This window comes from Nerophis lumbriciformis, linkage group LG11 (genome assembly GCF_033978685.3).
Source record: "Nerophis lumbriciformis linkage group LG11, RoL_Nlum_v2.1, whole genome shotgun sequence".
NCBI lineage: Eukaryota > Metazoa > Chordata > Actinopteri > Syngnathiformes > Syngnathidae > Nerophis > Nerophis lumbriciformis.
Genome location: NC_084558.2, coordinates 19,754,667 through 19,780,493, shown reverse-complemented (window position 1 = coordinate 19,780,493; position 25,827 = coordinate 19,754,667). Strand labels below are relative to the sequence as shown.

The 25,827-nt window shown below is 37.2% G+C and overlaps 1 protein-coding gene across 1 annotated transcript in view; it reads right to left on the bottom strand.

Moving 5' to 3' along the window:
* Positions 1–1,872: 1,872 nt before the first annotated feature.
* The window catches only part of mtr (5-methyltetrahydrofolate-homocysteine methyltransferase), a 70,514-nt gene continuing 46,559 nt past the window's right edge, over positions 1,873–25,827 (bottom strand). Inside the window, exons 25-33 of the mRNA XM_061967118.2 lie at positions 22,889–22,970; positions 21,432–21,530; positions 18,428–18,503; positions 17,656–17,811; positions 9,786–9,985; positions 9,489–9,689; positions 7,588–7,780; positions 3,168–3,280; positions 1,873–2,834 (exon numbers count right to left, since the gene is read on the bottom strand). Coding sequence (XP_061823102.1) covers positions 2,745–2,834; positions 3,168–3,280; positions 7,588–7,780; positions 9,489–9,689; positions 9,786–9,985; positions 17,656–17,811; positions 18,428–18,503; positions 21,432–21,530; positions 22,889–22,970 — 1,210 coding nt within the window. The 3' untranslated portion in view covers positions 1,873–2,744. The remainder of the gene's footprint in view (positions 2,835–3,167; positions 3,281–7,587; positions 7,781–9,488; positions 9,690–9,785; positions 9,986–17,655; positions 17,812–18,427; positions 18,504–21,431; positions 21,531–22,888; positions 22,971–25,827) is intronic.

Genomic DNA, 25,827 nt, shown 5'->3' with positions numbered 1-25,827 from the left:
AAGTCTTGTGGTTTCTGTGTCAACATGTGTATATGTGCTTATCGGCTATTAGGTTTTTTCTCGGCCCCTTAGGACAGGGGTGCTCACACTTTTTCTGCAGGCGAGCTACTTTTCAATTGATCAAGTCGTTGGGATCTACCTCATTCATATATATAATTTATATTTACTTATTTATGAAATATATGTTTTTGTTAACAAGTTAAAGGTGTTTAATGATAATGCAAGCATGTTTAACACATATAGTTAATATTGTTAATACATTAAAGGTTTTTAATGATAATACAAGTATGTTTAATACATATAGTTAATATTGTTAACAAGTTAAAGGTGTTTAAAGATCAATCAATCAATCAATCAATCTTTATTTATATAGCCCTAAATCACAAGTGTCTCAAAGGGCTGCACAAGCCACAACGACATCCTCGGTACAAAGCCCACATAGAGTCCCTCGTGTGTCCAGCAGATAAAACAAGCATGTTTAACACATATAGTTAATATTGTTAACAACTTAAAGGTGGTTAAAGATAATACAAGCATGTTTAACACATATAGTTAATATTGTTAACAACTTAAAGGTGGTTAAAGATAATGCAAGCATGTTTAACACATATAGTTAATATTGTTAACAAGTTAAAGGTGGTTAAAAATAATATAAGTATGTTTAACACAAATAGTTAATATTGTTAACAACTTAAAGGTGGTTAAAGATAAAACAAGCATGTTTAACACATATAGTTAATATTGTTAACAACTTAAAGGTGGTTAAAGATAATACAAGCATGTTTAACACATATAGTTAATATTGTTAACAACTTAAAGGTGGTTAAAGATAATACAAGCATGTTTAACACATATAGTTAATATTGTTAACAAGTTAAAGGTGGTTAAAGATAATACAAGCATGTTTAACACATAGATTCCTTTCTTTCATGAAGACAAGAATATAAGTTGGTGTATTACCTGATTGTGATGACTTGCATTGATTGGAATCAGACAGTGGTGATGATAACATCCGCATTTTCGAATGGAGGAGAAAAAAAGTCCTCCTTTCTGTCCAATACCACATGAAAGTGGTTGGTTTTTGGCATCTTATTTGTCCAGCTTCCGTACTCCTTTGTATACACTTTACAAGAAATACATTGTCGGCAAACTCCGTAGCTTGCTAGCTTGTGCACGCCAGCTTTCTGAGACTCTTATTTTGGTAGCGCAGGCAGGATGAAGCAGAGCTTTTATTGTGCAACTGTGCAGTCGGTCTTTGGAGTTTTGACGACAGGTACGGCGCCAGAGTCTGTTGAAATAAAGTGTTTCTCGCCTTCCAGTCGGTAATTTTAATGAGCTGGCAGCAGCCAGCGTCATCTCAGAAGACCCTCGGGTGCCGTGAATGTTAATCAAGTGACTAAAGTGACGTCATAGTGAAGATTTATGATCGCTCATTTTTAGGACCATTTTTTTAATGCCTGGCTGGTGATCGACTGACACACCCTCCGAGATCGACCGGTAGATCGCGATCGACGTAATGAGCACCCCTGCCTTAGGAGATCAACATTTTTTTTTACTCATCCTCCCCCAAAGTCTATCTTTTTCCCACATTTTACGGGGCGCCGTAAGTGGCGACCCATCACCGTTCCTGTTCTGTAACCCTGTACAATGTTTGTCTAATCTTGAACGGGTTTGGGCTGAAAATGAAATTTCATTGTACTTGTGCATTGACAATAAAGAGCATACCATATTCTTGGTTTTTGTTGATATTGTGAATGGTTTTTTTTATATGCCAAGGAAGATGTTCAGTGGTGATCCAGTTTAGTGGTTTTGTGAGGTGACATAAATGCCATATTACATTTTCCCGTACTGATGACAAAACAGAAGACAGAAAGACTAACAAGAACAAATTAAAATGTACAAGTTCCAAAAATTTAATTTATACTCCATTTGTGTTGCACACCACAGAGAACCACATGTTTTAATATTTTATGCATGCTTTTTTGCCATACTGTAAATGAGGTCAAAAATATGGTACTATCACCAACAAGTAATGTGTTGCGCCTTGAAATACTTTTAAATAGTTTTTCTGGTTCTTAATTGAGAACATTTACAAAGCAAGCCAACAGACTTATTGGAAGACTAAAAACAACCACACTGTATCACCAATCATTATTGTATGCTAAATGGGATACAATAACCACTTGTCCATCTGAAACTGTTCCCAAAGTTTTAGCATGTAATCTTGCCGCAATAGTACAATAAGTGAAAGATTTTGTAAAAAATATAGCTCCTGTTATGACAACCTGAAAGTAAGTTCTGGATCCTTACTTACTTGCTCTTTCTTCAATTTGCTGTTACTTGCCGTATATTTAAAATATAGAAAAATAAAAAACCTGTTAAAATAATATTATTAATTAGACCTGAATTATGCATTTTCTGCACCATTTTGAGCATTTAGCCTTACTGTATACTCACCCTGCCCTCTTACAGTACAGAGAATTAAATCCAAGCACATTATTTTTTACTGCCTACTAGCTTGAAATATTTCTGACACAAACTGTAATTAACTGATGCCAAAAAAAGGAAAATATTAAGTCGTACGATGATTCTTACTAGTAAGAAATGTCTGTAAAAACACATACTGTACAGTAAGTACAGTAACTTTCTTAAAATAAGGATTGTGTAATTTTTCAGTGGAATTGCTGGATTGTACCGTGAATGTAATTTGTTGTGGTCCTGCGCATTGCAGGTGTAGTGCATTTCTACGCTTCACTGTCGTAACCAAGGATGGGAGACAGCCACTTCTCAACCTCCTCTAGACTCATCTTTTTTCTCCTGGAATAATCCTCCACCTGATGTGAACAACAGAAAAAATGAAATCACATTCAATTAAAAATAAATAAAATGACTTTGCACATACAATTAATGGAGATTTACAATGGTGACCATTCAACAGGTTATTTCTGTTTTTAGTTATTTTTTTAAGTGAAACTGTTTCCCCCCCAAGTCAAACCAATCTGAGGTCCACTCGTTTCCCAGAATGGCCTATTTTGTCATAAAACAATGGCAGAGCAGGCCCTTTTTACCAAAGGCCTCACAATAACATTTTCTCTCATTTATATTTTATTGATGATTATATTTATAATATCTAAGTGCAAAAAGGAAGTTGAGATATGTTGTATAACCTGCTCCTTGGTGATCTTTCCAACAGCAAAGTATGAGGCCTGGGGATTGGCGAAATAAAGTCCGGATACTGCAGCTGCAGGCGTCATGGCCAGTGACTCTGTCAGAGCTATACCTGAACACATGAACATAATGTTGTTACAATTACTCTATATGGACACAAAATGCTAAAATAATCTCACTGGTTATTTATCTTACTAGATGACTTTATTGACACAATGTATAACCTGAGTTTGTATCCTTAAATTGCAAGGCCAAGCAGAATCTCGGGACAGTGCGCCACACTTACTGATAATATTTTTTACAAATGACAATTTTGATAATACCACAAGTGGCCTGCTAATATCCAACAACAGTGATCATCTGCCAGTTTTCATAATCTATGATGGAAACAACAAGAAGAGGAACATTGATGACAAAAAGACATTTAGAAGAATATGCACATAAAGTATAACAGCTTTCAAGAATAATCTGAGAGATCAAAGTTGGGACAATGTATACCGTGAAAATTATGTAGATGATGCATATAGTAATTTTATTTTAACCCTTTCATTAGGCTTTATGACAAACATTGTCATAAAAAGGCAAAAGAAAAACAATCAACCATGAATGACAAATGGACTGAAAAATGCTTGCAACAAGAAGAATACATTATATAGAACATTTATAACACAAAGGTCTACAGAGGCAGAAAACAAGTACAAAGGGTATAAGAACAATCTTACTAACATACTACGAACACGTAGTAAAGAATATTACAGTCAATTATTAGACTGGAACAAAAACAATATGAGCGAGACATAGGGCATCCTACATAGCATTATTAAAAATGGTGCTAAGAAGGATTATCCTCATTACTCCCTAACGGACATGAAAAAATGACAAAATTAATTAAGTAGTTGAAAGCTTCAATAAGTACTTTGTGAACATTGGACCAAATCTGGAAGAAAAGACTCCAGATGCCGAGTAAGTTGAGGACTTGAATGACACTATCAACAGAAATCCCAACTCGATGTGTGACAATAGAGGATAGAGGAAACAATCGATATTGTGAACAAAATGTAAATCCAAGACCTTAACTGATTGTAACGGAATTAATATGGAAACGATAAAAAAGGTTATTGAAGAGATTTCACAACCTTTAACATATATATCAGCAACTTATCATTTCAAACAGGCGAATTCCCATTTAAAATTAAAATAGCAAAAGTCGTACAAAATTATAAGACGAGAGACAAACACCAGTTTACAAACTACAGACCTGTTTTTCTACTGCCACAATTTACTAAAATGTTTGATAAACTGGTTAACAACAGATTGGACGAATTCATAAATAAAAACAAAACACTCACAGACAACCAATATGGCTGCAGAGCCAACATTTCAACATCAATGGGATTAAGCAAAATAACATAAGAGATTACCAATGCAATAGATAGCAAAAAATGTGCTGCTGCAGTGTTTATGGATTTAACAAAAGCATTTGACACAATCAATCATAATATCTTAATAAACAAATTAAAAAAGTATGGCATCAGAGGGTTGGTCTTGAACTGGGTAAGAAGCTACTTAACCGACAGGAAGCAATACGTGAAAATAGGAGAACAAACGTCTGCAGCGCAAAACATATTTTGTGGTGTAACTCAGGGATCAATACTGGGACCAAAATTGTTCAATCTTTATATAGAATACATTTGTAAAGGACTCAATGTTTGTATTATATGCAGAGAACACAACTGTGTTTTGTTGAAGAGAGAACACACGGAAGCTAATACAAATAACAGAAGAAATGAACAAATTAAAAAGATGGTTTGAGATTGGCTCCAGCAACCCCCGCGACCCCAAAAGGGACAAGCGGTAGAAAATGGATGGATGGATGGGTTTGACAAAAACAGACTATCTTTGAAACTCAGCAAAACTAAGATAATGCTATTTGGTAACAGTAGAAGGGAAAGATAAACACAAATACAAATAGACGGAGTAGATATTGAAAGGGTAAAAGAAAGCACATGTTTAGGTGTAAAAATAGATGACAAAATGAACTGGAAATTTCATGTAAAAAATATACATAACATAAAGTAGCAAGAAACACGTCAATAATGAAAAATTAATTCTGGACCAAAAATCACTTCATACTGCTTACTCGTGTTACCATTTTTGAGTTATTGTGTAGAGATATGGGAAAACAACTACAAATGTACGCTTCATTCACTAACTGTGTTACAAAAAAGGTCAATTAGAATAATACATAATGTTGGATCTAGAGAAAATATAAAAATCTTTATTTATTGAATCAAAAACATTGAAATTCAACGACTTGGTGCATTTGCAAACAGCTAAAATGATGTACAAAATAGACTATAACCTGCTACCCAAGATTGTACAACAATTATTCTCAACAAAAGAGGAGAAATATAACCTTAGAGGAAAATCTAATTTAAAACATTTGGATGCACGTACAACACTTAAAACCTTTAGCATATCCGTATGCGGATTTAAATTATGGAATGGATTAGGTAAAGAAGTTAAAAAAAAAAGCACTAATATGATTCAGTTTAAAAAACTGTTAATTCTACAAGTGTTCACAAAGTACAAAAAAATAATAATTATGATAAACATCTTAAACCTTTAAAAAAATAGAAAATAATGATTGTGTATTTGATATTTGTTTACTTAATTAGTGTATATGTATTTATTATTTATTTATTCACTGTTCTGTTACAAACAGTGAACAAAGAAATGGAATAAAACTGCTACGATATGAAAAGGGGTAGGATTAAATAAGATCTGCTCCTATTTCTTTTTGGACGTGCTGTAATGGAACAACTGCAAATACTGTATGTGATGCATTACATTGTAATTGTATTGTATGCATGTGCGAAACAAACTGAACTGAAAACTAAAAGATACATACAGTATGTACATCTATCTATTTTGTCAAATTAAATTACTTGGTTATCTTATTTGAACTGGTCCACATATGGAGTCAATATAGTAAGCAGTAGAAATTAAAATTTAATATGTACCGGTAACTGAAATCTATTTTTCAATTTCTGAAACAAAACTCATCGCTCTGTGCCGGGACACGTTTAATAATAATAATAATAATAATAATACCTGGGATTTATATAGCGCTTTTCTAAGTACCCAAAGTCGCTTTACATGTAGAACCCATATTCATTCACACCTGGTGGTGGTAAGCTACTTTCATAGCCACAGCTGCCCTGGGGTAGACTGACGGAAGCGTGGCTGCAATTTGCGCCAACAGCCCCTCCGACCACCTATCATTCATCATTCAATTCACCGGTGTGAGTGGCACCGGGGGCAAAGGGTGAAGTGTCCCGCCCAAGGACACAACGGCAGCGATTTTTGGATGGTAAGAGGCGGGGAGCGAACCTGCAACCCTCAGGTTTCTGGCACGGTTGCTCTACCCACTACGCCATGCCGCCCCCACATTTGCGTTCATATACAATATTATTATTAAAGGAGAACTGCACTCTTTTTTTGGAATTTTGCCTTTTATTCATAACCGCTATCTGTGTGAGAAAAGAACACACATGTTCTATTTTGTAAAATACAGCTTGTACTAGATTGCTAACAATCCATCTATTTCACCCATAAAGCCCTCTATCCAAAGACAATACTCTATTTACTGCTGCATGATACTTACTGTTTCACTAGAGATGGATCTGCTTTGTATCCAGCTTCTAAAACTTGTAGATCCTCCTTATATTCAGACTAAAAAAATACAAGGTTCTGGATCATAATTTGTCCCAAAGTAGTTGTCGTTGGCTCTCATGAAGTCTGCCATGATAAGTAGTAGTTGTTGTTGAAGGACATAACGAACGTTGGGATGCACACTGTGAAATCAATGCGCTGGCTATGTAAATATTACATTATTATGAATGTGCATGTTATTATATTACATACTGTATATATTTACAGCTTGTATAAAAAATTTTGATGGAGGTTTTTGGATGTTTTCTAGAGGACTTTACAGGCGGAATAGATCGAATCGCCATTAGCTCCATTATGAGCTGACTCTTGCTGGCGTTTTTTTACGAGTTTGAATGCATAAAAAAAGAAAGACGTGTGCTTCCATCCAACCATTTTCTACAGCTTGTCCCTCTCTGGGTCACGTGCTTGTCTTACATAATAATTCTGAATGATAGACAAAATTCCAAAAAAGAAGTGCAGTTCCCCTTTGAGTTTGTGAAGGTTCTGCCTAACATCTGACACATTTTCTCATTCAAAAATGTGATTCTACTTCGTTGCGCACCGAGTGACCACAGTGTAATCTCAAACGTCAGGATTAGACGATCACATTTGATCATATTGCGATTATATTTCAAATGCAATGAATTGTTCAGCCCTAACTAAAAATAAATCTGGATGAAGAGATTTCTACTTCTCTACTCTTACCAGTCTTCTCTTGTACACCAGCCAGCTTCCACATTGTGGTCTTTTCAGTGTGATCAGGCTGGCTTGGGTACCCTGCAGCTGGTCTGATTCCCTGGTAACGAACCCTGTGGAGGTCTGAGGCCTGCAGAGCCTCGTCACCACTGTAGCCCCAAAGATCCTTCCGCACACAAGCATGGAGCTCCTCTGCAAATGCCTGAGAGAATAATACAGAATATCATTGGGATGTGCACACATGAACATGGAGCTCTCAAAAAGTTGGAGGAAATTAATACAATATTTTTATCATATTGCAACTTCCTGGATTCACTACGTCATTGTTACGGAAACATACCTTAAACTTGAAGGTTTGCTGTTGACTGATTTTGATTTGCTAAATGCAGTTTTGTTCATTACTGTATTGTTCTGAGCAATAAACTCTCATCTAGCATATGATTTCATCAGATTATGTCAAATATGTAACTAGTGAGGCTTCAACATGGCAGTCTGTTGATATTACATGTAAACAGTAAACAAGGCTTTGAATCCTTTTAATTTCCATTCCATTCTTACATTCCGCCGTAACTCACTTGAGTATTGCAACACTCTGACTAGTACTCCGATTAATGTGTGATAAAAAGTAAAAACATATTGTGCTGATATTTAGGAAAGAAAGAAGTGCTTAAAAGTCAGCCTGTATTTAATGGACTAATGTTGAGCACAAAGCAATGTGAAGACCTGGGCCCTCTTGTATCAACGTTGAAATGTGTGCTGCCTCATGGCAACTCTAGCTGTCATACCCACATTTCTAAAGGCTGTGCATATTTTAATGACACACAGAGGTCATAACTGGATAACAGTTTACTTAAAAAGGTGCCAACTTTTACTCCTCAGACTGATTGATGTGCACATTCGGGCTCGGCAACATTTGATTTTAACAATGTAAAAAAGATCGAGGCAAGTACACAAAATTCCAATTTTTGCGGGAGAAACCCAAGCTCCGGTGAGGGAGGAAGGGGACAATTACAGCGACTATCTTTTCAAACGCTCGTCTGTTTTGGCGATTTACATCCACCTTCTTCTTCACCCTTTTCTTGATGCCCGACCGTTTCTTTTTTTTCTAATTTCCGCTTGTGTTGAGCTCTCGGGAACACAGCAAGGACAGGCTCACAATCACTCACTGGTTATCGTTTTTATATTGATATTATCTTGATTTTGTATGTACTTTATGTCATATTTTATTCATTATGGTACTTTTTCGTCACTTATTGTTTGTCTTTGGTACACTAATGTGTATATTATAGGCCATTGGTTCTTTATTGAATTTTTGTAAAAATATATCTATTTTTATAGGGCTCTTTTTTTCTCTTTGGTATGAACATTATTATGTAAACTCAAAGTTTTATTTTTTTTTGTTGCTATTTTTGTATTACAAAATGTTGTTAGTGATCATGTTATACTGCATTGTAATCTTTTGTTTTGTGATTGTGTGATGTTTTTTGCCTGGACCCCAGGAAGAATAGTCCCCACTGCAGTGTAGACTAATGGGGATCCTTAATAAACTAAACTAAAAGAAGCATCTCCTACTGACTTTTGATTGGTCAGACCATGCTGTGCGCAAGCACATGGCTATTTGCAATATGATTTGCATATTTGTAAGGGGGCGTGGTCTGGGTTTGCCAAGCCACCCACAAGTCTGCGACAGATTTCAAGTTGATTGAGGTGTAACAAAGAAGTGTGCATGGATTTGTGCGTGCACACATCTGAATTTGATCATATGTCCATATTTAGTGGGAAAGCCATGCAACTGTTGTTTCATGAGGGCCCTGAAGATTCCAAAGTTGACAACTTGAAACCATAACATGAAATGCAAAATATGAATCTTATTGATTGAACTAAAACTACATTTTTCTAAAGGCCTATACCTCAGCCAATCGGTCAGCCAATGCTTTGACCATGATGCTGTTGTAGTCGTCTCCCTGAGCCTGAAACTGTTGACTCAGTTCCTCTGCACCAAACACTCCCACAGCAAATACTCCAATGTAGTCCGCCATGCCGCTGTCCATGGGCGCCACAAAGTCGGACAAACATAGGTAGGGCTCTGAAGCTGCACTGTCCTTTTCAAGCTAAGGCAGACAAAAATGACTGAGTGTTAGACATTAAAATGTTCTATCATTACTACTCTGACAACAGCTTTTGGCCATCTTAATGTTTCCCCTCACCTGTTGTCGTAAACCATGGAATGTTGCAATTGGCTCACTATTTCTCTGTGCTGTATCATCTTTGTCGTACACGTGGATGTCGTCACCGTCACTCTGGGCCCGCCAAAAACCTACCAAACCTCGTCCTGTCAGACTGGAGTCATCAATCATTTTGTTTAGCAGCCGTTGGGCATCATCAAATACTCTGCGTGCCTCCAAACCTGTAGTAAAGAGATATCATTGTAATAATACAATTATTAATTTTTTGCGGCTCCAGACAGATTTGTTTTTTGTATTTTTGGTCTAATATGGCTCTTTCAACATTTTGGGTTGCCGATCCCTGGTCTAGTATGTCTACAGGAGCAGTGTTTTATAGTAAAACCCTGATTTACAAACTCCTCATTGTATGAACTTTTTGATTTACAAACCACAGGCAGAATAAATATGTTTTGGTGTACGAACCTAGTCTTCGTGTACAAATGTTTCACCCAATGTGTGCCTGTAGCGCAGTTATTGTGGGCGGGCTGATCGATCTCAGGTGCTCATTCAGTCAGCACAGCAGTGCTGCTCTTAGCCACTGTGCTACTTTGTGTGCATTTTAAGTGTATTTGTGGTTATGGTTATGATTTATTTGTTTTAGACATGTTTTAACAAGTTACATTAGAGAACATCATGTGGTTACATTTGTATATTTCAACTTATCTGAAGAGGATCAGGAAGAAGCAATGCTTATATTAAATGTTACCTCTTCTCCTTGTCTTTTACTGATAGTTAATCGCTGCCATAACTTTTACATGTATACATTACGTTCACTTTTTGTTTGAAAGAAGGGAAGGTGTTAGAAAAAAAAAATGTAATAACTTATTGTCGATAGTCAAGGAATGTTATGTATTCCTTAATAATGTAGAATCTGTCATAATATACTTTACTTTTGTAGTTGTCATCGTTGGCTTTAACTGGATCAAGGGCCTGATTTTGGGCGGCGTGGCGCAGTTAATAGAGCGGCCGTTCTAGCAACTAGAGGGTTCCAGGTCCGATTCCTACTTCTGCCATCCTAGTCACTGCTGTTGTCCTTGAGATGGACACTTTATCCACCTGCTCCCAGTGCCACCCACACTGGTTTAAATGTAGCTAAAAGACGTATATAATGGGTTTTACTAAGTAAAGTGAAGTATCTAGGGAAAAAAAGCACTATATAAATATAATTCACAATTCACTGATTTACTAGTGGTTTGCGTGTACTAAAACGTGCAAACTTGGTAGGACACGCAAAGCAACATTTTGTTTATAATTTCATAGCTACCGGATGACTTAAGAGGCTGATTAAAACAAATTCTATACATTTTTTTGGGTGTCATTTAATATTTTTTAATGATGTTAATTTTTTCACATTGAATATATATAACTAACATATATCCAATTTGATAAAAAATGCCCATTCACCGGTAAAAGAAAAATGAAAAAAAAGTGGTGTCAAAGTAGATGTATTGCGTGACTGCTTTTAAAATATCCTTTATCAAAAACTGGTTGTCCTCAGATTTCCTCCAGATAAATTATAACAAAATGGAAACTCTGATAATTGCTCCCGATAAAATGATCCCCCTTATCAAGCACTCCCTTGGTGCTCTAGGTGCATCTGTTATAAGCAGCTTCGGAAACCTTGGGGTTGTGTTTGATCAGTCAATGTCTTCGGGGCTTCACTGTCGTCAACTGACCAAAAACTGTTTTTATGAAGTGAGAAATTTGCTGTCAAAATTGGATCTCAAAATGATCATTCGCATGTTCATTTTGTCTCGTATTGACTATTGCAATTCTCTTGTCACTCTTTTCAACAAGTCAACACTAAAGAGACTTCAGACTGTACAGAATGCGGCTGCCAGACTTTTGAACGGTGCACCCAGAACAGCCCATATTACCCCCATTTTATACATTCTTCATTGGCTTCCAGTCAAATTCCACACAGAGTTTAAGATTTTAGTCCTGACTTTCCATGCGTTGCATGGTGGGCGCCCTCAGTACATCACTGATTTGTTATGCCCCTACACTTCAGGGCGCAGCCTCCGGTCTTCAGACCAGGGTCTCCTAAAGATCCCAAAAACTCATTTTAAAACCCATGGAGACCTGGCATCTCAGGCTATAGCCCCCACACTCTGGAATAACTTGCACCAGTCCCTCCGTGAGATTGGCTGTGTTGACACTTTTAAGAAACATTTGAAGACTTCTCTTTTTAGTAAAGCTTTTAGTTAATGAACCTTTTAACTATCATTTGTAATCCACTTTTTATCCTTTTCATGGTGTTGCCTCTGTTGTTTTAGTTTAATTGTTCTTTTAATTCACCTATTTTTTGTATAGCTCTATGTGATTTTATCTGTGAAAAGCGCTTTATAAATAAAATTTACTTACCATAAAAAGTGGTACATGTCTCCTGCATGTTTGTAAACATAGCAAAACGCCACAGGTAAGGGGCATGATAACATGAATGTGCAGTAAATGAGTGTCTTTGTGGTGATGCCCCGCATAGTAGACGCAAAATCTTCATTCAATTAAGGCGGTCTGCACCACTTTCATGCAGTCTTGGTAAATCACGCGGAACATGCCCACTAATAGTACAAGCTATTTTATAGATTGCACACTCAATTTAGCGCAAGGTATTTAGATCTCAGTAAATCAGGCCCCTAGTCTTTATGAGTTGTGTATTCTATTTCCTTGTAGTTGAGATGTCATCATCTTGTCATCTGGCTTCTTCCTGACCCCTATTAAACTTGACGTAGATTTTACAGTTGGGGCTCCAAATGCTCTGAATGTTCCCCTGCTTCCTCAACTCTCAAAGCTTTCTTGGCGATGTCAGTGCTGCGTTTTGTCACCTTTTTACAAAATATTTTTCTAATTTTGCTAGCTCAATATGAATCCAAATAAAGCAAAGTGTAAGCGTTGCGTGGTTTGTAACATTCGAAAGTAACTACGTTGTCAACACTGAGCCCCTACCCTTCGCTTCAACAAAGAAGATTACCGGTAACCAGCAAAGTATAGTGGATTTTATTTTTTTATTCCTAATCATTGTAGCAACCTGGCTGTTAAAGTTAAAAAGTTTTGTGAATACAAACTGTGAGAGTACCACAGGGCTGGTGACAATGTGTCACAAATCGATTATATATTTATTTTGTTTCCACAGTTTCAATCGAACCCTTGAGGGCAGGCTTAACTGCAATGTGGCCCACAATGAAATGATTTAAAAGATTTACTCTATCATACAATCTCCTACCTTCAGACCTACATTCTTGGGGATTCAATTCAGATTTTTTTTTTTTTTTTTAAATGGCAAAAGGATTGTTTAAACTTGTTTCAAAGATAATAAGTCAGAGCTTCTATTCCCCTTTTCCACTGCCCGGTTTGCCACGGCCCTACTGGCCATGTAATGACCAGTGTTGGTCATTTTACCTTAAAAAAATAATTAGTTATAGTTACAAATTACTTCTCACAAAGAGTAATTAAGTTAGTAACTCAGTTATCTCATTGTAAGAGTACCTAGTTACCCAGCAAAATAACAGAAGTTATTTTTCATTTTGTTATATTATAAGCTATTATGTTTTTGATATCATCTTAAATGTCGAAGATATTTATATTAACTAATCAAAGAATAAAAACACTATATACAGTATTTTAGAACATTTGGCATTTATCTGAACTCAATTGATTGCAGTGTGCCATATGATATGCATATAAATAATTTTTTTTTTTTAAACAAATATTCTGTAAAAGTAAAATCAAACAGTGAAAGTACAAAGCCCAATACGGTACCAAAAATGTAAACTTAGGTAAAAAGACACAAGGGCACATTTAAGTAGTTCTCGGCAGGCATATATGAGGGGGAAGTCAGAAATATGTAGTGGGCAACACCTATTCCATCGTGCTCCAGCACTTAATTACTATGCTAATAGTGGAGTAACACTGCTGCCTTATTCATTGAATTTGGTCGTTAGCTACAGTCTGTGTCCAACTCCAACCTGGAGAAGTGGACTGCACTTCGTCAGCTATATCCTTCATCCACATTTTATCAACCATAACATTTATCTAAACTTAATGTCATAATTCTTAAATTGAATTTAACCTTAAATAGAACTTCACACGTAAAAGTCAATATTTACAATACTAAAAAGTACTGTAGTCTTATGAATAATACAAAACGTTCTTTTTAAACTAGTTTATTATCAAGTCAACTGTATCATACCTCAAAGTTTCTGTATTCTCCACTTATTTACACAGAGAAACTTAAAAACTACCTTCATGCTAAACCTCTGGCTAAGCAGGTGTGTATGCGTGTTGTGAAATGGAGTTACGATGCATGCCTTCATCCTAATTTGTTTATGAGTGGGGTAGAAGCAGCAAATACACATAGCTAACTTACAGTTGTGTAAATGTCACAATTGACGGTTCACATGCTGATGGCTTCATATAGCGTCAAAAATAAAAGGTGTCTTCTTCACTGTTCACAAATAATGAAGTGAAACATGTTAAATCCACGCATTTTTGTTTTGGTGCCACTGGCAAGAATTTCAACTTCCTCATCTGACAAGAAAAAACATCTGATTGGCTCTACTTCGTCGCCAAAACTCGCCAGTCTCTCATATTTGACACTATTAAAGAACTGTGATTGGATATATTACAAACTTGTCCCAGCTATCTACAAGATTAAATTACATATGATTGTCAACATTTTCCTGCGATGAGGTGGCGACTTGTCCAGGGTGTACCCCGCCTCCCGCCCGATTGTAGCTGAGATAGGCTCCAGCGCCCCCGCGACCCCAAAAGGGAATAAGCGGTAGAAAATGGATGGATGGATGGATGTCAACATTTTCGTCAGCATTGGTTTACTGAGGACTGAGGCGAGGGGTGTGTGTGTCAGTGTGCGCGCGGACTCACCGAGCGTTGACAGCCGACGGACAGAGATGAGGGAAGATACTAGTGTATCATGTCCCTTTTTCAGCAGATTTCTCCGCTAGTGCAAACTATTTTGTCATTCCCACCCTTGCTCTTTGATGTGTGGCCGAAACCTGATATTTTGCGCTTCATTCAACCAAACTGTAGTAACGCGCCACTTCACATTCTCAGTAATGGCAACGGTGTTGCAACATTGGGAACAGTAATTAATTAGATTACTCGTTACTGAAAAAAATGACGCCATTAGTAACGCTGTTATACTCTAATGCCGTTATTATCAACACTGGTACTGACAGACCTTACCAGTGCCAGAATCAAGTACGAACACGGGCTAATGCTAGTAAATGTTCAATGTTCCAGGTCTGTCAGGCTGAGTCAATATCAGAATCAGAATCAGAATCAGAATCGTTTTATTACCATTGTTTGAGAACGGGTTCACAAACTAGGAATTTTTCTTGGTGCAATCGTGCAACATAAAACACATATAACCAGTGTTGGGACTAACGCGTTACAAAGTAACGCGTTACTGTAACGCCGTTAGTTTCTGCGGTAACTAGTAGTCTAACGCGTTATTTTTTATATTCAGTAACTCAGTTACCGTTACTACATGATGCGTTACTGCGTTATTTTACGTTACTTTTTATGTAGTATAAAGTGTGTTTTATCGGAGCGCTGCTCTGTCATCGTTCTGATTCTTCTTGTGTCACAAGCCGGAGAAGAGAGACGTGCGCTCTGTGTGTGTGAGTGTGGAGGGGAGGAGAGGGAGGGAGGGGAGGGGGGCGTGTCTGATCATGGCGGAGCCAGAAGTCGAGTTTGCTAACATGGAGATATTTTCACTACTTTTCTTTTGTCGAGCACAAAGAAAAGAACATTTTAGTTAAATGTAAATTGTGCTTTGGATCAAAGATCCCATCTACTGCCCAAAACAGCAATTCAAATCTGCTGAAACAAGCTACATAGCAACATGCTTCGACGAAGCTAGTAAAGAGAGACAGAGACTCTGATGCCACTTCACCTCCACCATTTAAGGATTAACTTTGCCTCTTCTCATCATTCACCGCTGAAGGTACACACTCTGTCACTCTAATTGTTCATGTGTGCGAGCAAACGCAAAAACTCCCTGAGCATGAGTGGAGCCCATGTGAGCAACATCACACGTGCACACTGTGGCTACACCAGCAGCACACCTGTCCCAAACCTCACTAAATAACAAGTTCAATCTCCATCCATTCATCCATTTTTACTACCGCTTGTCTCTTTCGGGGTCGCAGGAGCCTATCTCAGCTGCATTCGGGCGGAAGGCAGGGTACACCCTGGACAAGTCCCCCCCTCATCACAGGGCCAACACAGATACACAGACAACATTCTCTTATTATTATAATCAAATGACAGCAGTCATTTCCATTTCTAATATAAGTGTTTAGGCCCACTTACAATGACAATAACAACAAATATTGTTTTTCATGAACTGTGTACTCGTATTGTTTGTCTGGGTGGAGGTCCTGCTTTGGAAATAGTTTGTACCCCTTTCATATAGTTCCCATTAAAACATTCACATGTTGCACAATGAGATGTAAGCAGGGGATCATGTGTACATTCCTGCAACTTCCTGTTTGTAAAAAATATATTTTTATTAGTATTTATTTAATATACTAACAGCATTTAATAATTAATATTTATAAATTAAGATTCCTAATAAATGACACTAGAATAAGCACACATTTGATTGGTAAATCATAGTGTAACGACCTGGAATTACACTTTATGTGTGGTGTTGGAGTTGTCTGACTTTTTGTGTGGCTGTAAACTCATCACTGGCTAAGTGCCATATGTGCAAGTGTTGGCACACGTGAGAAAGAGCGAGTGGCTGCTGTTGATATAACAAAGTAGCTTTTGGTCTGGTTTGTACTGCAGAAAATGACCACTTTTGCTAGATATCATTTTTTTTACTAATGTTTTGGTGATGTGTTTATGGCCGACAATAAAGAGTTTTGCTCAGTAAAGAAAATGCCTGGTTAGGCTTTGTGTATGTAGTGTGTGCCTTTCTTGGTTTACATCTATGCTGTTATTATGCTGTTTGTTACTTATGTACGTTATGTTGCAGCTATTTAAAATAGTTTTGTCAATTTGTTCTGGCCAGAAACAAATTGGCCTTTGTAACATATCTTTGTCTTTGTGTGTTGTATGTAGAGCACATTGCTTAGCAGAGTTCAGTGATGCAAATGCATGTCAAGTTGATCAACAGATTGTATTATTCTCCAGTGCAATAACAGTACTGAAATGAAGGCTAAAAGGGCATTAATGGGAGCTTTAAAAAAAAAGAAGAAGAAAAAAATAAGTAACTAAATAGTTACTTTCCACAGTAACGCATTACTTTTTGGTGTAAGTAACTGAGTTAGTAACTGAGTTACTTTTGAAATGAAGTAACTAGTAACTGCTCTGCAATAACTAACCCAACACTGCATATAACACAGATTTGGTAATAACAAGAGCTGTAACTGAGCTATCAGATCTTGTTATAGACTTAGAAGGAATTCAAAGGAGCTACTGTTAGGAGTTATGTGACCCAATGCACTGCTAATTGCCAAGACATTGTCAGAACATGGTATAGTTGAGCATAGACAGCAGGAAATGACAAAAATATACACAGAAATGACAAAAATATACACAGATGCTAAAGTTTGTTGACTCTATTGCTGTGCATTAGCTCAACAGTTACATGCTGAGAAGTTAATAAAAGATAATACCGTTCATCTTAATTGTTGATGTTTGCCTGTCTCATTCGAACTGTCAAAACTGTCCTATAACATACTATTTTGAAAAGGACAAGCAAATGCCCCAAGTTGAGTCATATCAAATTGTGCTAAACAGTGTGTGGCAACTGTGTACTAGAAAAGCAGCATATGTATTGTTATGGCTGACTGGATAACCTGGCGAAAATATGGATACATACCCACTGTCTTGTCATTGAAAATCTTTGGGTAACCTCGGTTGGGATATTTTCCCCTAAGCTGCCAGACATCAAAGAAAGGCTTCCAATCGATGAAATCCAATAGTTTGGTCAGGTCGTACTTCTCAAACACATGGCTGCCAAAGAACTGAGGACACACTGAAAGACATCAAAACGTTTTTATGCAATATACTAGTCACCCTTTCCACTGCATTACTTTTGAAACTGACAGGAAGTTGGATTGTAGGAAGGCAGTAGTGGTCAGAATGCTTCTCATGGGCATGTATAGCCTGTTAGATTTGGGCGCTTTAAATTATTTACTTGAACTGTTCTCTCTCCAGGTTGGGATTATTACACAATGTATAAATTTGAACAATAATTTTTTTTGGAACAAAGTAACTGTCGCATAAAGCGAGCAAAGCGATCATGCCGAGTGTACAGCCCCATGGGCATAAAAAGAGGCATGATTACGGTAGTAGCAGGTGGGACCACTGATCATAAAACAAAAACAGGTGTGAATAACACTCATGTTCCTAGGAACAGGAAACGTAACCAAAGGAGGATTAGGAGCACTGGCAACATAAATAACATAAAACATAAACTGTTGTAACAGATCATGACAACTGCTGTACAAATACAAGAGGGATCATTTTAATTTCAGGATTTGAACATTTGTTTGGTATTTATTTATTTTGTATTTATTTGTTGTCCTAAAAGTTTTCCAAAATGTAAAATGGTCATTAGTACATATAGACAGAAAAACAGGCCAACCTACCTGGTTTATTCAGTGACAGCCAGTCAATATGCAGGGCTTTCTCTCTGGCTTGAGACAGCGACAGATACCGGCGGTCCTGAAAAGGAAAAAGTGAGCGTTTTAAAATGAGAGGCAAGTCTGTTTCATTATTGTGTACTTGAGGACAGAAGTTTTCATACCCTTTTCATGGACTAAAAGGTCATTTTTACTTTGGTTTACTGTGATTTATTGCATGAATGTCAATGGTTGATTTTTTAATTGCGAATAATTGCAGATTAAAGATTTAGAATGTTAACTTGTGATTAATCAAGTTTTGTTGTTGACCATAGATATTATTTCCATTATAAAAATGCAGGAAAAACTAATTATGCTTGTTTTAAACAAATGATTGTTTTATTGTATATGAGCGAGAAAAATCAAAGGTTTTCCAGATACCAGAAAGTCAAACTTTGACTCAACAAGGAAACACTGGGTTATCATTATATCTTAATTAACAACACTGTCTTAAGCAGCTCAGCACAAACAATATATTAAATACGGACAATATTTAAAACAATGGTGAAATACAGAGTTTGCCACAAAATGTTATTTTCCAGATTTGATCAAGTTGACACAATGGAAGGAAAACATCTTGAAGTGGGGCATGGCAAAGAATTAACAATTTTAAGTACCATTAAAGTTCTTGTTGTTGAGGAATACATTACCGGTACAAATTGGTTTCTCCAGCGCAGAACAGGATACAACAAACGGTAGGTATTAGTTGTGGCAACAATTCTATGCGTAACTGATAGTAAAATTAAAAGTAACAATCAATAGGTTTACCTGCGCTACAATAAAAAGTAAATTATTGCAATAAATCAGTTAAAACCAGCGTTAAAAGGCTTTAAACACCTTAATCGTATTTGTTGCAGTCATTTCCTGGTGGTCACTGAGAGGTGTTATTGAGTTCCATATTTTCTGAAGCGCTTCCATGATGAAGACTCTGAGATCCAAAGTGAACTGCGTAATAAACGCTAATTGTAAGAGAACAAACATTCCCTCCCTTTCTGACATGAGGTACAAGACATGAAACAAGATGACTGTTGGTCAGGTACAATTGGTATAACCTAATCACCACAATTGTTTTTGTTGTGGTGTGTTTCTGTGCAGTGCAGTCTTAGATAACAACATGGCCCTCAGATAAGAAGCTTGCGTACACACAAAAACCTGACGTACGGGTCTGGATCGCGAGTGACGTGGAAATGTGCACTGTCTCACGACAACTTCAAAGCTGCCGTATGCACATTTCCACAGGCTGTGGTTACACTGTTGACACGCAGGGGTGGTTGTTTGGGCTTTGCCATTATTTAATATTAACAATGTAAAAAAGATTGAGGACACAAAATTTACTTTTTCTCCAATGCATTTAATGCTTCATATTCATATTAATATTTGTGAGGAAATATATTAATCCAAGCAATTATTTTGCCACCTATTGCTGTCAAAATGTGTTCCTGTGACGATCCTTGGCCATGTCAGGCGGACAGCAACAGCGGGTGGTTGCCGCACTAGAGACTGAGAAGGATGTCACGTCTCCCGCAAGCTTTCCTGTATTGTATTAACCAACTGAGTAACCAAACAAGAGCCAACATCTTTTGTATCCTTTGTGATATGCTGGCTTGTTTAAATGTAAAAGATTTAAAACAAATCTATCTGTCCATTTTGTACAAGAATTGTCATTTTTGGTATGCGTGGGGGATTGGAGCCTATCCATTTGACATATTTTTTACATGAAACTCTAATTTGGCTCATATGAGCAGGCTACTGTATGAATACAATTTGTTATTAGTTGCACAAACTGTATTTATATTAATAACTTATTTTTAATGCACTTTTCATTTGACATCAAATCTCAAAAAGCTACATATTAAAAGACATAAAAACAAATAAAAGAGAAAAATTGGATAAAACATCACACAACTTAAAGATTAAAATTAGCTGTAATCTTTCCTAAAAAGATGAGTCTTAAGTCCTTTTGTAAAAGCATCCACCATCTGTGGAGCCCTGAAGTGGTCAAGGAAGGGCATTCCACAGACAGGGAGCAGCAGCTTCAAAAGCCCTGTCCCCCATGGTCTTGAGGCGTGTCCTGGACGGGAGCAGATGGTGCTGTTGGCCTGACCGGGGGCATCACCGTGCAGACTGTGGTGGGTGTGAAGGAGAACCTTGTATTCGATGCGGACAGAAATGTGGAGCCAGTGAAAGGTGTGGAGGATGGGGGATGATGTGCTCGTACTTCCGCACACTAATCAGGAACCTGGCAGCGCTGTTCTGAACATGCTGGAGATTTTGGAGGTGCAAACCAGGTGCACCGTACAGCACTAATTTCCCAAGTAATTTTTTGCCACGCACATCAATCTTCTTCACCTTCTTCCTCACCATTTATTTTTTTTATTTCAGGCTGTTCAATTCTTGGAGACACTGCAACTACAGGCTGACATTCGCTCTGCGGTCACTCCAAACACGAGAAAAAAAGCACCTCCAATTGACTTTGGAATTGGTCAGACCATGCTGCGCTGATGCATGTGGCTACTGTCAATATGATTTGTGTATTTATAAGGAGGCATGGCCTCGCCACGTTTTCGGCATGGCTCATAGAACTGTGCTGGGCTTTGTGCATGTGTACGTTTTAATACACCTGAATTTTTACTAGCGTACATAGATTTCTGGATTTGAACGCATGTCTATTTTTAGTAGGAACGCCACGCAACATAAAACCCCATTGAGCCTCAATGTATAATTTTTAACCTGTGTAGGTTAAAGATAATCCAAAATTAATTTAAGCTTGTAAACCAAATTATTTTGTTTGAAAAAAAACAAAACTAAATAATTATGTCATATACAGAAAACGAATGATTCAAATAAGCACAGAATAATATAACTTGATGAATTTAAGTAAGACATTTAAAGTAACAAAGTATTACATTATTGTGTTCAGAATTTTCACATAAACTTATGACATTGACAGTAGGGCTTTGTCTTGTCATACCTTCAATGAGTCGTAATGCTCCTGCCTAATCTCTTCATATTCCTCTTTCAGGTCCTCAAAATATTCCTCTCTCACGTTGTCATCCAGAAGCTGAGAGCACTGGGACACAAAAAAAACATGGATTATAATAATTTATATAATTACTTTTATTATGATCATATATTTTTCCATACATCTTCTCATAGTAGGCACACCTATGAAATTACTGTATGTGTAGCTTTCTGAAGCTTGTTTGAACTGTATTGGCTGTGTAAGGTATTAAAAACATGTCCTACTGGTTAGTAGCCTATCCAGCGAGTCAGCCTCGCCGTGGCGACGTCGTCACATGAGCTGCATGCGGCCACGAACGCCGAACATTTATCTATAACAATATTGAGAAGTTGCAGATACACATGCAAATGTACATGCTTCAATTTCTTCGTCCGTCCAGTTTGTTAAGTCAGGACTAGACGGTTTAGCATTAGTGTTGGTACACAGACATACATATCGCATGTCAACTGACTTCTCGGGTCCGTCACTCAAATACGTCCGTGTGCAACATAAACAGTGATTTCCTAGTTCCTACACAGAGACAGTGTTGCCAGATAACTCGACAAAAAAAAACAACTCTATGAAAACAAGATGCCTATAATATATATATATATATATATATATATATATATATATATATATAATAGGCAGATAATAAGTGGACTTGAGAACACTGGACGGAAAAGGCAGCTTGAGGAAACGACGCATCAGTCTGCTTGGAAAAAAACTGTACAACATCATTACATTCAATTACTGATTAATATTTATTGTCTAAAAGTTTGTTTTTCTTTTTAAAAAGGCATGTTATACGTTAAAATTGTAGTGTTTTGAGCAGGCCAAACAAGGATGAAAGTGATTTTAATCCATTTCAATAGGCTGCTTTGAGATATGAATGTTTTGAGTGGAATGCATTGTGCTCCTAAATTGAGGTACCACTCTGTAAGTCACATTATTAATGAGACAAAAGAATCTCAAGAATATGTTGACTGGTAGTTCCTGTTCCTCTGGTCATGTGGAGGTGACAGGACAGCAACTTCATTCTCAAAAAGTAGTGGTTAGCTTGTCCACATTAAGTCAAAGCAGCGTTGACAGATTTTCCCACTCTGAAAGCTATTCCAAAAAGATACTTTTACATGGCACCCAAAAAGTTGCCATGCGGATGAAAGAACAAAATGATCCAATACTTTACTGTTCAAGTGTGGACAGCGCCTAACTAAACTGTGATCAGTATTCTGGCAGTTGAGTACTGATGGCTATGAAACCAATGTACTACCACTGCCAATATGAATTGTCTGGCACTTGTACCGGTATATGACTTGTTTAATGTCACTAAACAGAAAAAATGGGTTTACTTAGCATCCCTTGAGCACTGCTGAAAAGTGAGTTAAGTATGTTAGTCAGTGTGACGCTACAGTAAATGTTCTTACCACAACCACACTTCTTGACGCATCCAGGACATGGACCACAGGAGAAGTGTAGCGGGGTGCAATCTTCACTGCTGTGTGAGTCCTATTTAATAACAACATAAAATAACATTAAAAAAATCACTCTTAGAATACTGCTAAGCAGAGGTGGGACCAAGTCATTGCTTTGCAAGTCACAAGTAAGTCTCAAGTCTTTACCCTCAAGTCTCGAGTCAAGTCCCGAGTCAAGACAGGGCAAGTCCGAGTCAAGTCCAAAGTCAAGACTGGAAAGTCTCAAGTCAAGTCCCAAGTCCTGCATTTTGAGTTTCGAGTCCTTTCAAGTCATTTAACCACAGACTAATATATTTACACAGATTGTGTATGCTTTTAAAACGCTGTATTTATTTATTAAAACAAGTGCATTTGAAATTGCAGGGAAAAAGATAGTGCTGACATTGCACTTCAAAATAGCACTATTAACCAGTCATTTTAAACATGTAACTCATTCCTTTACAGAATAAACACATTTGAAAAAAAACAAGTGCAACTGTACTTATTTGCACAAAAGTGTTAACATTGTATTTCCATGGCATATTGCATTGTAACTAGTTCCACAGCCGTTTCTATCCTGTTCTTACCTTATCTCTTTGATCTCATCTCATACTGTATGTGTGTTTATGTGTGCGTACACATGAAAAACATAACAAATATATGAACATAACAATGAACAGAGTTGTACTTTTTAGATGTCAGGACCCTATGCAATATGTACACATATTCTTAATATAGTATACATTTTAACTGACCTTTATTTGACTATGTTTGTCTTTTTGTAGGTGGCTAAAATACGCGGTGCTGCTGACTGCCGTCTAACGTTACGTTACTGTGTGTGATACATTGACTAACGTAATGTTACTGTGTGTGATACATTGACTAACGTAATGTTACTGTGTGTGATACATTGACTAACGTTACGTTACTGTGTGTGATACATTGACTAACGTAACGTTATGTATAGGTACCTCATGAAACCCTGCTTAAAAAAAAATCACTTGACAAAAAGTATGAATAAGGTAGCAAACTGCAGTGGACGCAACAGATTGCCGTGTTTGCAATGACGTTATAACCATAGACATCTTATAAGTAGACGCAGCATTGGTTGCTGTGACGTGAGCAATTTGCCCGCCATCTTGAAGTGCTGATGAGGAGCCGGCGAGCAGCCTAAACTGACAGTTGAAAGGTAGAAAACAAAGATGGTGTTCAGCGTTTTCCTGCTCAAATGAGCGGACTGTTGAAAATAGGAATCGGGGGATTACTTTTCACAAGTAAGATTTAACATTAACGTACTATTGGTTGTATTTTATGAAAATAATATTACCACAGAGTTGAGAAGGATCAAAGATCTTCAATATTTGTATGTGAAAATCACAAAGAAATCTTCTGGGGGAGGATGACGCCCCTACAGGGGTTTGGTTTACAAACTTTCAGCCCCACCTAAAACAAAATTCACCAGCCACTACTGATTATGATGCATTCTCATTTTAGGCAAAATAAACTCTCTGCTGCTGAAGCAACAGAGATACAGTCTATAGGTCCCTAAGATATATAGATATCTAATGTATTCATACATTGTTTATGTAGGATACACGCATATGTATATATAACCTAATCATATTGTTTCTTCAACTTAAAAATAGCTTACCGTTTTTTTCCCCCTTCTCTGGGATTATATTCCCAGTTTTGATCTCGGACGTCTGGTCACTTATAGCGTATAAGAATATTATATTACTGTTAAGCAAACTATGAATAATAAAACACGCCAAAACATGTGTCTGTTACACACGTATGACAAAAAAGCGCGTGAAAATCAGTGGTATTCAGTGAGGTAAAATGAATTAAATGCGCTGACAGTTCATTGCTCCTGCCAAATGAATTGCACTGAGTGGTGCGGATCACCACTCCAAGATGGCGGCCCCGCGCCTCGTCTGCGCCAGTAGGCAGTAGCGCTCTATGTTGCGTCTACTTATAAGATGTCTATGGTTATAACGTTAGCAGTGAGTTTGCAGCCTCACTGATTTAACTACACAGCAAATAAAAGTCACGTTACTTAGCCAATAAACGTTATCTTACATTCAAAACTTACCCTTCTTTGTGCAACTTCAAATGTCGAACGAAGTTGGAAGTTGTTGCGTCTCCGTCTGTAATATTCGAACTGCGTGATTTGCATACGGCAATTCGTTTTTTGTTGACCAAGTCGTAGTTTTTATACCCGAACGAAACCAACTTTAACATAATTGTTTATCACTGGCACGTTGTTGGACCAACTCTTGTTCATTGGTTGTCCTGCAATTTCATTGGATGAATGCTGTGTGATGAAAACAACGTAGTTCTAATTTGATTGGCTGTTGTACTGACAGCACACCAGCTGACAGGAATAACACGCTGATAGACAGACGAAGAAAATGAAAAATACGGAGCGCTCCCAAATAACTTTTTAAGCTTTGGATTTTGGGGAAAGTGGCAAGTCATGTCAAGTCATGTCAAGTCAAAAGGCTCAAGTCCAAGTGAAGTCACAAGTCATTGATGTTAAAGTCTAAGTCGAGTTGCAAGTCTCTTTACATTTTGTCAAGTCGAGTCTAAAGTCATCAAATTCATGACTCGAGTCTGACTCGAGTCCAAGTCATGTGACTCGAGTCCACACCTCTGCTGCTAAGACATGAACACAAAAACTTGTGTGCAGCATATGGCAAACAAACCTAATCGTTGTACTGACTGACTCTTGACTTCAGTGGGTTAATTCCCACTTGGTAATTATGTGAATATGAGTGTGAAAGATGTCTGTATTTATGTGTACCGGGTATATATGCCCTGCGATTGACTTTTTTCAGAGTGTCATCAGTTTTTTTGCACAAAGTTAACTGGAACATGCTCCAAATCCCTATGACATTAGCAGGATGAGCAAA